The sequence below is a fragment of the Gossypium hirsutum genome, chromosome A01 (assembly GCF_007990345.1).
Source record: "Gossypium hirsutum isolate 1008001.06 chromosome A01, Gossypium_hirsutum_v2.1, whole genome shotgun sequence".
In the NCBI taxonomy this organism is placed as follows: Eukaryota; Viridiplantae; Streptophyta; class Magnoliopsida; order Malvales; family Malvaceae; genus Gossypium; species Gossypium hirsutum.
This window is the reverse complement of record NC_053424.1, coordinates 57,547,588-57,561,905: the sequence shown is the minus strand read 5'-3', so window position 1 is coordinate 57,561,905 and position 14,318 is coordinate 57,547,588. Positions and strand designations below refer to the sequence as shown.

The window sequence follows — 14,318 nt, the reverse complement described above, 5'->3', positions numbered from 1 at the left end:
CCAGGATGCTGTGCCTTCGGCGTTTGGATTACTGAAGAAGAAGTGGTTATGGACCAAAAAGGGTGTTGAAAAAAGAGTTGAAAGGCTTCTGACATAACATGAATTGGGTAAAAGGAAAAAAGAACAATTGTATACCTTTATGGAGAAATCGACTTCTTTTGCCTCCTTCGGGATTTGGCTTGTTGCTATTCGGTTAACAATGAAAAGAAGGATGAGTTTGGCTTTTACTATAAATGAAAGAGAGGAAGAATGGGGGTAAAGAGTTTATGGACGAAATAATGGAAGAGAAAAGAGAGGAATTGCTTAAGAAAAATCGGCACAAGTGGGAAGAAAGAAAGAAAACAAAAGAGGAAAATGCCACCCTAAAACCTAATAGCCGAATTTACACTAACCTTCCCCCTTGGCCGGCCATTACGTCCCCCATTTCAAATCTCCTAAAATCTCTCCTAGATACGCTCCCCCTTATCTCTCCATCATCCCTAAAATCTCTTCCCTTATCACTCCTTAATCCATGCACATGACTAATTCAAACTCCTCTAACAGAATCCACCTGGGTTCCATCACTTACCCTTTCTGCTCATAAAAATAAATAACCTTATTTGCCAACACAGGGAATCTATCCCATGTCTTCCCCTATGCTCCACACGCCACCTTTTTAGGAGCTTAGTGGCGTCACCTTTGCCACTTTACTACAGCTCTTTTTGTGATACATTTCTCCCACAGCTTTACATAAGGTCACCTAGCCAGAACCCCTAACTCTTAAGTCCAAATTTTGAAAATTCTACCGTGTTTTGGCCAACACATGGGCCTTCCATAAGCCTATTTACATACTCAAATTATGAATTCCATAATCACATACCAAATTTTAGAAACTTACTTAAAATATCAAGAATCGCGAAAAACCCGAAAATCAGGATGTTACAGGTGAGCTAGATGCGGTTTGAATGATTCGGCCATGGTATACTGGTAGTATGAAGTATATTTTTTATGTTACTTTTGGTTGAAATGCTTCGGTTATGACTTTTAATGATAGTAATTATCTCATTTAGTTGACTAATATATTTGGTTAAATGATAGTAAGAGATATTGACTATAATTGATAATTAGTTTGCCACATATATATATTTTCATGTGAATTGCGGTAGTTTATATGATAAGGTATGTGTTAATATTTGGTCTTGGACTAAACTTATGTTAAATATATATCCAAGGTATTATAATGTTTATGAAGTTGTTTATGTGTTTCGGCTACATGATATATAATGATTGTTAAATGAGCTACGTATATCACCTACTAGTTAGGTGACAATTAAGATACATGCATAGGGTATATTCGGTGTTTCCTTATGGTTCGGAATGATGATATGTATAATTTATGAATTGTTTATTATGGTAAAAGATATGTGCTAATTTAATCAGAAATGCTTTGTTAGTTGAATTTATAAATGTATATGTATAAATGCACTTATACTATGGTTGGTATATGTGTAAAATCGAATAATACTTGTCCTTATGATTCGGTTTGTTTTGGAAATGCATATGCATATATCATGCTTATATGATTTGTAAAATAGGTACAATTGATGAAGGTAAATATTGAATATGTGCTAGGAATGTATTGATAGTAAAATGGTTAGTTAATAAGTAACATATATATGTATATATTTGTATGCGGATGTGCATTTGGTAAACGTCTAACCTAAGCTGAATGATGGAATTGATATTACTTAAATGTTTAGTGAAATATTATTGATTATTTATGAAATTGATAATGCCTTGTAAAATGACTTAATTGGTTAATCCTGTGCATGTATAAAATTAAGAAATAAAATCTTTAATTTTTTTTAGTATTCACTTATCATTAAAGTGATTAACTTGTGATTTGTATATGTAATATGCTTATATTTAATTAATTATATGCTCTACATGTATATAAGAATATGACTTGTGATAATATGAGAATGTTTAGAACTGTGCTTATGTTCAGTAATGCCTTATGACCCTAGTCCGGCGACGGATACAGGTTAGGGGTGTTACAATAAGACCTATTCGCTAGGTATTATTTCATTGTCATTACTAAGCTTTGAAACTAAATACAAACTGAATGTTACTTAATTTTCTCTTTTGAAGGGTTTTCAATGAAAACAAGGTTTTCGATAAAACACTTCAATGTGACACGTTGGATCTGGTCATAACTTCCGGGCTGGGCTTGGGGTGTTACATTTAGTGGTATCAGAGCAGGGTTGCAAAACTTGGGCTATGAAGCGGGCCTTATTATTTGGGTTTTTTTTTAAAAAAAAAATTGGATCACAATGTTTTGGAAAAAAATCTTGCTGTGCGGCACACCGAGTTTCCAATGTCGAACTAAGTAAGTTCTTTTATTATTAAGCTTGTTTAATTTAATATACTATAGATAGTTAGTGGGCTACTTTAGATGATTATACTGAGGCTTTTAATTGGAGTGAAACTCAAGCCCGTAGGACCTTGAAACTGTAGAGGATTTACAAAAACAACTTTCTTTTTAATACTTTCATAAAACATCGGCTTAATTATTGAAACTAGCTAAAACTGTTGGAATGCCAGTGCCTCCAAGGCGCAGTGGAAAAATAAAATTCTGGCAATCCAACCATGGATCCATGTGCGAGGAACGAATCGGGAAAATCGAAATAATGAAAATGTTTTGAAATTATTGAAACTTCAATCTGAGTAGACAGCGACGCCTCGGCAACGAGAATTTTGAACCACTATCGAACAAAGTCGCAACTTTTCAGATGCCAACCTCTACGTAGTCCACCTAGTTGACAATGAATGGAAGAAGTCCCCAAAACGGTTTTAGAAATTTATTTGTTTTGACTGCTGCTAGACCACTCAAAAACAAAACTAGGTTTTCTTTTAGGGTTATTATCTATATATTTAACTCCCCTTTTAAATTTGGTATATTTATATCGAATATTTTAAAATAAATAAATATAATGTTGTTTTAACTGAAAATTATTATTACATTAATTATAACAAAGATTTCGGTAAACTATATTTATTTAAATTTATATACGAAACAACTTCATATATTAATAGAATTATGTTCTTATTATGTGTACACCATTCTTGTACATATAGTATGTTCGATATTTGATTGCCCAATTAAATTAATTCTATAATTAATTTAATTCATGTGACAACCAAAAACAATACCAACTATGTTTTATTCCGATCATCTCAACCAAGAAACATACTCATAGCGGGTCAGTCCAATATTTTATTCTCTAACACACATATTCATGCATTGATTTTGACACTCCATATCAATGACAACTCTTTATTATCAATCAACTACATGTTAGTCTCAATGCATTATTGTTGTCCTAGTCAACAATAATACTTGGCTAAGGATCTTTTAAGAAAAATCATATTATTCTCAGGACATTATTATAAAACAATTTATTTATACACACAGAAAGAAAAACTAAAATAATAATGGAAATGCCTTATATTAAAACATGATAAATCAAGTATGTTATTACAACCATCTCATGATTGCTCTTTGTGCATACTCTTACAATCTCCAACTTGCACTAAGACCAATCACTCATATATCTAATACCAAGCGACTTAGTGTGACGATCATGCTTCTGCTGTGTCGGAGGCTTGGTCAGGGGATCAGGAATGCTATCATCTGTATGTACTTTGCATATCTCTACTTCCCCTCGATCGATAATCTCTCGAATAAGATGGTAGCGCCTAAGTATATGTTTGGATCGCTGGTGAGATCTGGGTTCTTTAGCTTGTGCAATGGCTCCATTGTTATCACATCGAAGTTCTATAGCATCGATATGCTAGGCACAACCCTTAGTTTGGAAGCTAGCATCAGTGTAACCTTTTACACTTAATTCTTCCTCACTTCCATATATTAGGAACATATCCTTAGTTCTTCTTAAGTACTTAAGGATATTCATGACTGTGGTCCAGTGACCTTCACCGAGATCTACTTAGTACCTGCTCGTCATACTTAATACATAGGAAACATCTGGATGGATACATAACATGGCATACATGATAGATCCAATAGCGGAAGCATATGGAATTTTACTCATGCGTTCTCTCTCTTATAGAGTTGAAGGACACATTTCCTTCGAGAGTGAAATACCATGTCTCATAGGTAGGAATCCTCTCTTAGATTCTTCCATACTGAACCTTTTCAGTACTTTATCTATATATGTACTTTGGCTTAGACCTAGTAGTCGTCTTGATCTATCTCTATAGATCTTGACTCCTAAGATGTAAGTGGCTTTGCCCAAGTCCTTTATAGAAAAACAACTTCCTAACCAAGTCTTAATAGACTGCCAGGTAGGTATGTCATTTCCCATGATAAGTATGTCATCCACATATAGTTCCAAGAATGTGATAGTGCTCCCACTAACTTTCTTGTAAACACATGGCTCATCTTCATTTTTGATAAAACCAAACTCTTTGATTGCATCGTTAAAACGAAGATTCCAACTTTGAGATGCTTACTTTAATCCATAAATGGATCTTTGTAGCTTACATATCTTTCTAGCATCCTTTGGATTGACAAAACCTTCAAGTTGTGTCATGTACACATCCTCTTCAAGTTTCCCATTAAGGAAAGCTGTTTTGACGTCCATCTACTAGATTTCATAATTATGAAATGAAGCTATGGCAAGCAAGATCCTGATGGATTTAAACATAGCTACAGGAGAAAAGGTTTCATCATAGTCAACACCTTAAATTTGGCGAAACCCTTTAGCGACTAATCGCCCCTTGTATGTTTGTACATTACCATCCATGTCAGTTTTCCTTTTGAAAACCCACTTGCACCCTATAGGTTTAACCCCTTCGGGTTGGTCAATCAAAGTCCATACTTGATTTTCATACATGGAATCCATCCAGATCTCATGGCCTCAAGCCATTTCTCAGAGTCTAGGCTCATCACCGCTTCTTGATAAGTCCTAGGCTCATCTTGATCTAAAATAAGAATGCCACCATGCGTTGTAATGAGAAATCCATATTTCTTAGGTGCATGCCGTTCTCTTAAAGATTTGCACGGTAGTTGTGTTTCTACAGCAGTTACTTGTTCCTCAATTTCTTATGGAATTTGTTGTTTTTCAATCTCTGGGATCTTGTGATTCTCGAATTTCTTCAAGTTCAATCTTTCTCTCACTTTCATTTCTAGAAAGAAATTCTCTCTCTAGGAAGACACCAGTCTGAGCAAAAAACACTTTGTTCTTAATGGGATTAAAGAAATAATATCCTTTGGTTTCTTTTGGATACCCCATAAAAATACACTTTTCAGATTTGGGTTCAAGCTTAGTATACGTCTGACATTTAAGATAAGCTTCGCAACCCCAAATTTTCATAAAAGACATATTGAGACGTTTCCCAGTCCACATCTTATATGGCGTCTTTTGAACTGATTTAGATGGAACATGGTTTAGTGTGAAAGTAGCTGTCTCAAGTGCATTCCCCAAAAGGAAGTCAATAGATCAGTATGACTCATCAGGGATCGAATGTTGTCTAACAGAGTTTGATTTCTTCTCTTAGAAACTACATTCCATTGAGGAGTACCAGGAGGAGTAAGTTGTGTGACAATCCCACATTTCTTCAAAAGATTATCAAACTCTAGGCTCAAATACTCTCCACCTTGATCAGATCGAAGTGTCTTGATAGTTTTGCCTAGTTGATTTTGTACTTTATTTTTGAATTCCTTGAACTTTTCAAGGGCCTTTGACTTATGGCGCATGAGATAAACATACCCATATCTACTGAAATCATCAGTGAAAGTAATGAAGTAGTGAAAACCACCTCTGGCCTGTGTATTTACTGGTCCACATACATCAGAATGTATCAAGCCCAATAAATCACTAGCTCGTTCACTTTTACCAGTAAAAGGAGATTTAGTCATTTTTCCCAATAAGCAAGATTCACATATTTCAAATTGTTCAAAAACAAATGAATCCAAGAGACCATCTTTATGGAGTTTGGATATGCATTTTTCACTTATGTGACCCAAACGACAATGCCAAATATAAGTTTGATTTGAGTCATTTATTTTAGATCTTTTAGTATTTATGTTGTAAATGGGATTCATTTGATCTAAAATATAGGGGCCATTTATCAATTGTGCTGAACCATAGAAAACATTATTGAGATAAAAGGAACAACAATTATTCTTAATAATTATCTCAAAACCAATTTTGTCTAAACAAGAAATTGAAATAATGTTTTTAGTCAACTGGACACAAAATAACAATCCTCTAAACATAAATCAAATCCACTAGGCAAAGATAAAATGCATGTTCCCACAGCTAATGCAGTAACTCTTGCTCTATTTCCAACTCGCAGGTCCACATCTCCTCTAGCCAAAGTCCTACTCCTTTGTAGTCCCTGTACAGAAGTACAAATATGAGAACCACAACTAGTATCTAATACCCAAGAAGTAGTAGTTGATATATTAATATCAATAAAATAAATACCTGAAGCAGACGTTCCGCTTGTTTTGGTCTTCTTGATTTCCTCAAGATAGATAGGGCAGTTCCGCTTCCAATGTCCAGTCACACCATAATGAAAGTAGTTTCCTTCCTTAGACACCCCACCTTTAGGTTCCAGTGCAACCTTTCCTTTTCCAGGCTTGGGCCTACCCTTCCTTTTAGGCTTTGTTTGAACTTTGGCCTTTCCCTTTCCTTTGTTGTTACGGACCATCAGTATGGGCTTGGGTCCAACCATTTTCATGTTGCCTTCAGTAGTTCGTAACATACTGAGCAACTGTGGCAGAGTCTTGTCAATTTCATTCATATTGAAATTGAGGACAAACTGGTTGTAGCTATCCGGCAATAATTGCAGAATAACATCAGTGGCCAACTCTTGGCCCAATGCAAACCCAAGCTTAGACAGGCTTTCAATATAGCCAATCATCTTAAGGACATGAGGTCTTACTGGGCTTCCTTTAACCAGCTTACATTGGAATAGGGCCTTAGAGATATTGAACCTCTCTTGCCGTGCTTGCCCTTGATAAAGTTCTTCAGGTGCTCGATCATATCATAAGCAACCATGTCCTCATGTTGCTTTTGAAGCTCAGGATTCATAGTGGCAAGCATAAGACATCCAACGTCTACCATGTCATTGAGATGATTCTTATGAGCATCTCTATCAGCTCTCGAGGCATTTCCGGATGGTTCAATAGGAAGTGGTTGTTCAATGACATATAATTTCCGTTCTTGTTTGAAGACAATCCTCAAGTTACGAAACCAGTCTAGAAAGTTCAAACCATTTAATTTGTCCTTCTCAAGGACCGATCGCAATGAGAGTGTATTATTTGCAGCCATAATATATCTATAACAATAAAATATGCGTGTGAATAAATTTACCATGTTTATATCAATCATTAAAAGGACTTTATTAAACATGTTCCCACTATTTTATTTCAAAATTAATAACCCTCATATATTAATTTTGGAAAAACTTTCTTAAAAGTATTTCTAGTGGGTTAAGGTTCCATATTTCACCTCTTCTTAAGTCAGCTTTGGCTTTACTCTCAAGATTATGGTTATTTAGGTAAGCGATCATTTGCTAATTACATCTTATGTAACTCCTACAATTTGGTGAACAACTCTTGTTCTAATCATCTTATGATTTATCCAAATTACTTGTCTCTAGTTTTTTAACCCTATTAGAGTAACCTAGTTAAGTCATTAACCAATTTTTAACCAGCAAATATCACTTGTTTATTCTTTGCGTTTAACCAAGATAAATACTCGTATTCTGCTTTGGCATGACCTACATAGTATTGATCGAGGCCTTAACGAAGGCAAAATTGGAAGGCCATGAGGACTTAATATTTTAATAGAGGGATTTTATTAAAGATGTTGCATCTCACCAATTAATGTCTACTTCAGTCCATTTAATCTTTTAATTAATCTCATCAATTAATGAGGCTTATTATTACCTAATTTGCATGCTTCAGACATCCATAGCATCTCATACATGAATAAATAAAGCAATAAATAAATGCAATAGTTACAGCCCATAAACTATGGTGGTTTATCCCAAGCCAATGGGAGACCCAAAAGGAAACCTAAAGGTGAAAGCTGTCTCACAAGCTGTTGATCCACACTGATTGGCCCATCTTCCTTCTCGTCAAACCCATAGAAACTTTTGCAAATTACAATATGCAGAAACTTTGTTTTACATACGAAGGAGTAAGATGAGAAGAGAAATATAAAAGAATAATAATAAGGCACGACACGCAGGCTTTTAATCATTGAGGTTTCATACTGGAACAACCCTTGTTCCACTAGCCTGTTTACTCTTACTGAACATTGTAAATACAACCGTTGCATCATTACAGATTTGTCAAAGTTAACATAAAACGAATAGGCCATAACACCATGATTAACATTTAATCAATTATCAAAAGGAACAAATATCATAATATACTTGGACGATTTGAATAGTAAAAAATGTAATGAAATTAAAGCATGCATACAATTGTATCACCCAAGTATTTAAATCTGAGTCCGTATCACACAAGTGGCTCTAATACCACTGCTGGAATGCGGTGGCCCCAAGGCACAGCTGAAAAATAAAATTTCGGCAATCCAACCATGAATCCATGTGCGAGGAACAAATTGGGAAATTCAAAATAATGAAAATGGTTTCGAAATTACTGAAACATCAATCTGAGCAGACAGCGACACCTCGACAATGAGAATTCCAAACCACTATCGAACCAAGTCACAACTTTTCAGATGCCGACCTCTACGTTTTCCACCTCGTTGACAAACAATAGAAGAAGTTTCCAAAATGGTTTTAGAGATTTCTTTGTTTTGACGGCTGCTAGACCACTCAAAAAAAATTAGGTTTTTTAGGGTTATTATCTATATATATAACCCCCTTTTAAATTTGGTATATTTATATCGAATATTTTAAAATAAATAATTTAATGATGTTTTAACCGAAAATTATAATTACATTAATTGTAAAATAGATTTCGATAAACTATATTTATTTAAATTTATATACGAACCAACTTCATATATTGATAGAATTATGTTCTCATTATGTGTACAACATTCTTGTACATATAATATGTTCAATATTTGAGTCCCAATTAAATTAATTCTATAATTAATTTAATTCATGTGACAACCAAAAACAATACCAACTATGTTTTATTCTGATCATCTCAACCATATGGTGTGACCCTCTAGGCTCTTGTAATGTTAGCAGTAACGCTAGAATGATTCTAATGTTAGATACAATGAATGGCATATAACAATGCATATTGCTACCTAAGTTACAAGAAGTCATGATTCGACATAACCTTTTGTGATTTATCTTTCATGCATTAATCCTTAAGTCTTTTATCTCTGGAATGAACACAAGTCATGGAATAGTCACACTTGCATAGTCCATCTCATGTTTCTTGATATCTTGAGTAGACTATGATATACAAATAAGTATGACATCTCATATCAACTTATTTAAGCATGGCTATGCATTTCTAGTCTCACTCAATCATGTGGCCTAAGATATTACTCCCATTATGTAGGAGGGACCTATTCTATATAGATCAACCATATCCCTCTACATAGATTGTGGTATATCCAACATCAGTCTTTATAGAACAACTAGTTACAGTGTACATTTGACTTTATCAAAATATACAACTTACGATGTTGGGAAAAAGATGATCTCAAGTCTGAAGATCATATACATATTAATCACTATGAGTAATGTTGTGACAATTACATAATAATCCAAGAAACATACTCATAGCGGGTCAGTCCAATATGTTGTTCTCTAACACACATATTTATGCATTGATTTTGACACTCCATATCAATGACAACTCTTTATCATCAATCAACTACATGTTAGTCTCAATGCATTATTGTTGTCCTAGTCAACAATAATACTTGACTAAGGATCTTTAGGACATTATTATAAAATAGTTTATTTATACACACAGAAAGAAAAACTGGATTAATAATGGAAACGTCTTATATTAAAACATGATGAATCAGGTATGTTATTACAACCATCTCATGATTGATATTTGGGCATACTCTTACAAGAACTTCATAAAATTTCTAATCCAAATAATACGTAAATCAACGATGATTGCTAGAAGGGGTGCAAGAGGCCGTGGTTGAGGCCACGGAAGTGTTAGGGCTGGATCATCGGCATCGGGCCAAATGCCCAATATTGGAGTAAGAGAGGCTCCGCAGCCTCACTCGTGGTTGAGACCGGACCGTATGATTAGGCCGCGGGGAATGATGTATTGTCGCAGGCAATGCCGAGGATTTTGAAAAGGGTCGCAGGGCCCAATAATGGCACGGGAAATCGGGGTTAATTCTGGAGTGACTTCGATCAAATAGGGCTGAGATCTTTAAGGGCGTGGCTGGTGTGGCTCCTAACGTGGCTGAATACTGGTTGGAGGCCACTGAAAGGATAATGGAGGACTTAGACTGTTCACCTGAACAAAAGTTGAAAGGGGCAGTGTCACTACTTAGGGAAGAAGCTTACCAGTGATGGCTGACAGTGAAAGAGGGCACCCAACTTGAGCAGGTCACTTGGGAGTTCTTCAAAATTGCGTTTCAAGGGAAGTATGTGGGCGAGTTATGTGGATGCTAGAAGGAAGGAGTTCCTGAACTTGACCCAGGGGAACAAATCTATGGCGGAGTATAAGGCAAAATTTCTACGCCTTAGTAGGTATGCAAGAGTTATGGTGTCAACGGACTATGAGCATTGCGTTAGGTTTGAGGATGGTCTTAGAGATAGCCTCCGAGTATTGATAGCTCCACAAAGGTAGCGAGTTTTCTCGGAGTTGGTAGAGAAAGTAAAGATAGTAGAGGAGGTGAAGTGCACTGAGTGCCTAAATCGGGAAAAAGAAGGGGGTAAAAATAAAAGGGAGGCTGGGAATTCTGGTGTTGGACAGAGGCCTAGGGCTAGGGCCAGAGTTAATGGGCCAGTTAGAGCAGGACCCCCTGTTGTTAATCCAGGGTGCCACCTTGTGCTAATTGTGGGAAAGGTCATGTAGGCAAATGTTAGAAGAGGATGGGAGCTTGTCTAGCTAGTGGATCCATGGAGCATAGGATCAAGAATTGCCTTAGAATGCCAGGTCAGGTGCCAGTCGTGGGCCGAGGTAGTGTTCAGCCACCAAGTGGTGGTCAGCTGCTACCAAGGGGCCGTGGGCAGGCTAGAGGCAGTAACGGTAATGGACGTAGACGTGGAGCACCAGGCAGAAATGCTGGCCATGCTGAGGCGAGCCAGCCAGCTTTGGTTTATGCTGCTCGTCACCGAGAAGACGGGGATACCCCTGATGTGATAATGGGTATGTTCTTTATACATGAGTTACCTTACATTGCATTGATTGATATTGGATCGACGCATTCATATGTTGCATACAATATGACTGAACCTTTGGGTGATATGTTTGAAATTACTACAAATGAGATTACTGTGATAAGTCCGTTAGGCCAGTCAATGGGAGTGAATAAGTTGTTTAGGGAGGTACCTTTAGTGGTCCAAGGGGTTACCTTTTTAACGGATTTGGTGGAACTTCCGTTTAGCGAGTTTAATTTAATCTTGGGTATGGATTGGCTGGTGAAACACTGAGTAACCTTGGATTGCACTGCAAAGCGAATGGTGTTAAGAACGGAGGAGGATAAGGAGGTGGTGGTGATTGGTGAATGCCGAAATTATCTATCGAATGTGATTTCGGCATTAAGGGCTGAGAAGTTGGTACGAAAGGGATGCGAAGCCCATTTGGCTTATGTTAGCGATACGGAGGCTAAGAGCCCTACTGTTAAGGAGTTGAGAATAGTTAGGGAATTTCTTGATGTTTTTCCCAAGGAGCTGGCAGGGTTGCCACCCAACAGAGAAGTGGAATTTGGAATCGAGTTGTTATCTGGTATGACTCCGGTGTCCATCGCCCCTTATCGGATGGCATCGGAAGAGTTGGTAGAACTTAAGGAACAAATTTAGGAATTGTTGGATTGAGGATTTATCCGACCAAGTGTGTCTCTGTAGGGAGCACTGGTGTTATTCATAAAGAAGAAAGATGGGACGTTGCGAATGTGCATTGACTACCGGCAGTTGAACAAGTTAACTATTAAAAACAAGTACCCACGGCTGAGAATCAATGATCTTTTTGATCAGTTTAGGGGAGCTTCCATTTTCTTGAAGATTGATCTACGTTCGGGGTATCACTAATTGAGAGTTAAGGAGGTGGTTGTTTATAAGACAGTTTTCAGAACTAATTATGGGCACTACGAGTTTTTGGTGATGCCATTCGGGTTGATGAACACAACTGCACTTTCATGGATCTCATGAATCGGGTCTTCCAACCCTACTTGGATCAGTTTGTGGTGGTTTTATAGATGACATCTTAGTGTACTCAAGAAATGAGGATGAGCATGATGCACACTTAAGGATTGTGTTGTAGATTTTGAGGGACAAGCAGCTGTATGCCAAATTTAGTAAGTGCAAATTTTGGCTAAGGGAAGTTACTTTTCTAGGACATGTGGTGTCAGCTGAGGGGATTAAGGTGGATTCTCGAAAAATTGAAGCTATGTTAGACTGGAAAACACCTAAGTCAACATTGGAAATCTGAAGTTTTCTGGGCTTGGCAGGGTACTATAGGCAGTTTGTTGAGGGCTTTTCATTAATTGCTACACCTTTAACTAAGTTGTTGAGGAATGGGGTACCTTTGATTGGACGGACAAGTAGCAAGAGAGTTTTGGAAAGCTTAAGAAGGTTTTAACTGAGGCCCCTGTGTTGATTCAGCCAGAGCCTAGAAAGGAGTTTACGGTTTATAGTAACGCGTCGCAGGTGGGCTTGGGCTGTGTATTGATGCAGGAAGGAAAGGTGGTTGCGTATACGTCACGTCAACTTAAAAATCACTAGGTGAATTACCCAACCCATGACTTGTAACTAGTTGCGGTGGTTTTCATGCTAAAAATATGGAGGCATTATTTATACGGAGAGAAGTGCATAATTTATTCAGACCATAAGAGTTTGAAGTACCTCCTTACCCAAAAGAAGCTAAACCTTAGGCAGCGTAGGTGGGTGGAATTATTGAAGGATTATGATTGTACGATTGAATACCACCTTGGCAAAGAAAATGTGGTAGCTGACGCGTTAAGTCGTAGGGTTAAGTCAGACTTGAGGGCTATGATCACCCGTTTAAGCTTGTTGGATGATGGTAGCTTGTTAGCTGTGCTTGAAGTAAAACCGGTGTGAGTCGAGCAGATAAAGAGTAAGCAGTTAGTGGATGAGACTTTGGGTGCTCGTTTTAGACAAGTAGAAAATGGGGAGACGTCAGACTTTAGGATAAATAGTGAAGGAGTGTTGTGTTTTCGTGGGAGAATGTGTAAACCAAAGGACAATGATCTAAGGCAGTCTATTCTACGGGAAGCGCATAGTAGTCTCTATGCTATGCATCCTGGCAGAAACAAGATGTATCAAAATTTGTGTCAGCTTTATTGGTTGCCTGAACTTAAGTTCGAGGTTATGGAGTTCGTTAGTAAATGCTTGATTTGTCAAAAGGTGAAGGAGGAATATCAGTTATCTTCAGGATTACTTCAGCCAGTAAAGATTCCACTTTGGAAGTGGGAAAGGATTACTATTGACTTTGTTAGTGGGCTACCCTTGATGCCTACTAAGAAAGACTCGATATGAGTTTTAGTGGATCAGTTAACCAAGTCTGCCCATTTTGTACCGGTCTGCACCAATTACTCGTTACAAAAGCTAGCTAGGTTGTTTGTGGCAGAGATTGTAGGATTGGATGGAGTGCCAGTTTCCATAATATCTGATAGGGAACCATGTTTCACTTTGCAATTTTGGAAGAAGCTGCATGAGGCGTTGGGTACTAGGTTGAACTTCAGTATGGCATTCCACCCTCAAACTGATGGACAGTCAGAAAGGGTGATCCAAGTTTTGGAAGATATGTTGAGGGGTTGTGTAATTGAGTTCCAAGGTAGATGGGAAGACTATTTGCCGTTAGCCGAATTTGCATAAATAATAGTTATCAAGCAAGTATTGGGATGGCTCCGTATGAAGCATTGTATCAGTGAAGGTGTCGAACTCCAACATGTTGGACGGAATTGGGCAAACGAAGAGTTTGGGGCCCTGAGTTAGTAGCAGATACTGAGGGTAAGGTAAAATTGATTCGGGATCGGTTGAAGGAGGCCTCAGATAGGCAGAAGTTGTATGCTAACCTTAAGCATCGAGAGATTGAGTATGCAGTGGGGGACTTAGTTTTTCTTAAGGTCTCTCCGTGGAAGAAGGTATTAAGGTTT

At 37.3% G+C, this 14,318-nt stretch overlaps 1 protein-coding gene across 1 annotated transcript in view; it reads right to left on the bottom strand.

Annotated features, from left to right (window-relative positions):
- LOC107955617 (uncharacterized) overlaps nucleotides 1-7,067 on the bottom strand; it is a 48,405-nt gene extending 41,338 nt beyond the window's left edge. Inside the window, exon 1 of the mRNA XM_041087301.1 lies at nucleotides 6,952-7,067. Within this exon, the coding sequence (XP_040943235.1) occupies nucleotides 6,952-7,067 (116 nt within the window). The remainder of the gene's footprint in view (nucleotides 1-6,951) is intronic.
- Between the last annotated feature and the right edge of the window lie 7,251 nt (nucleotides 7,068-14,318).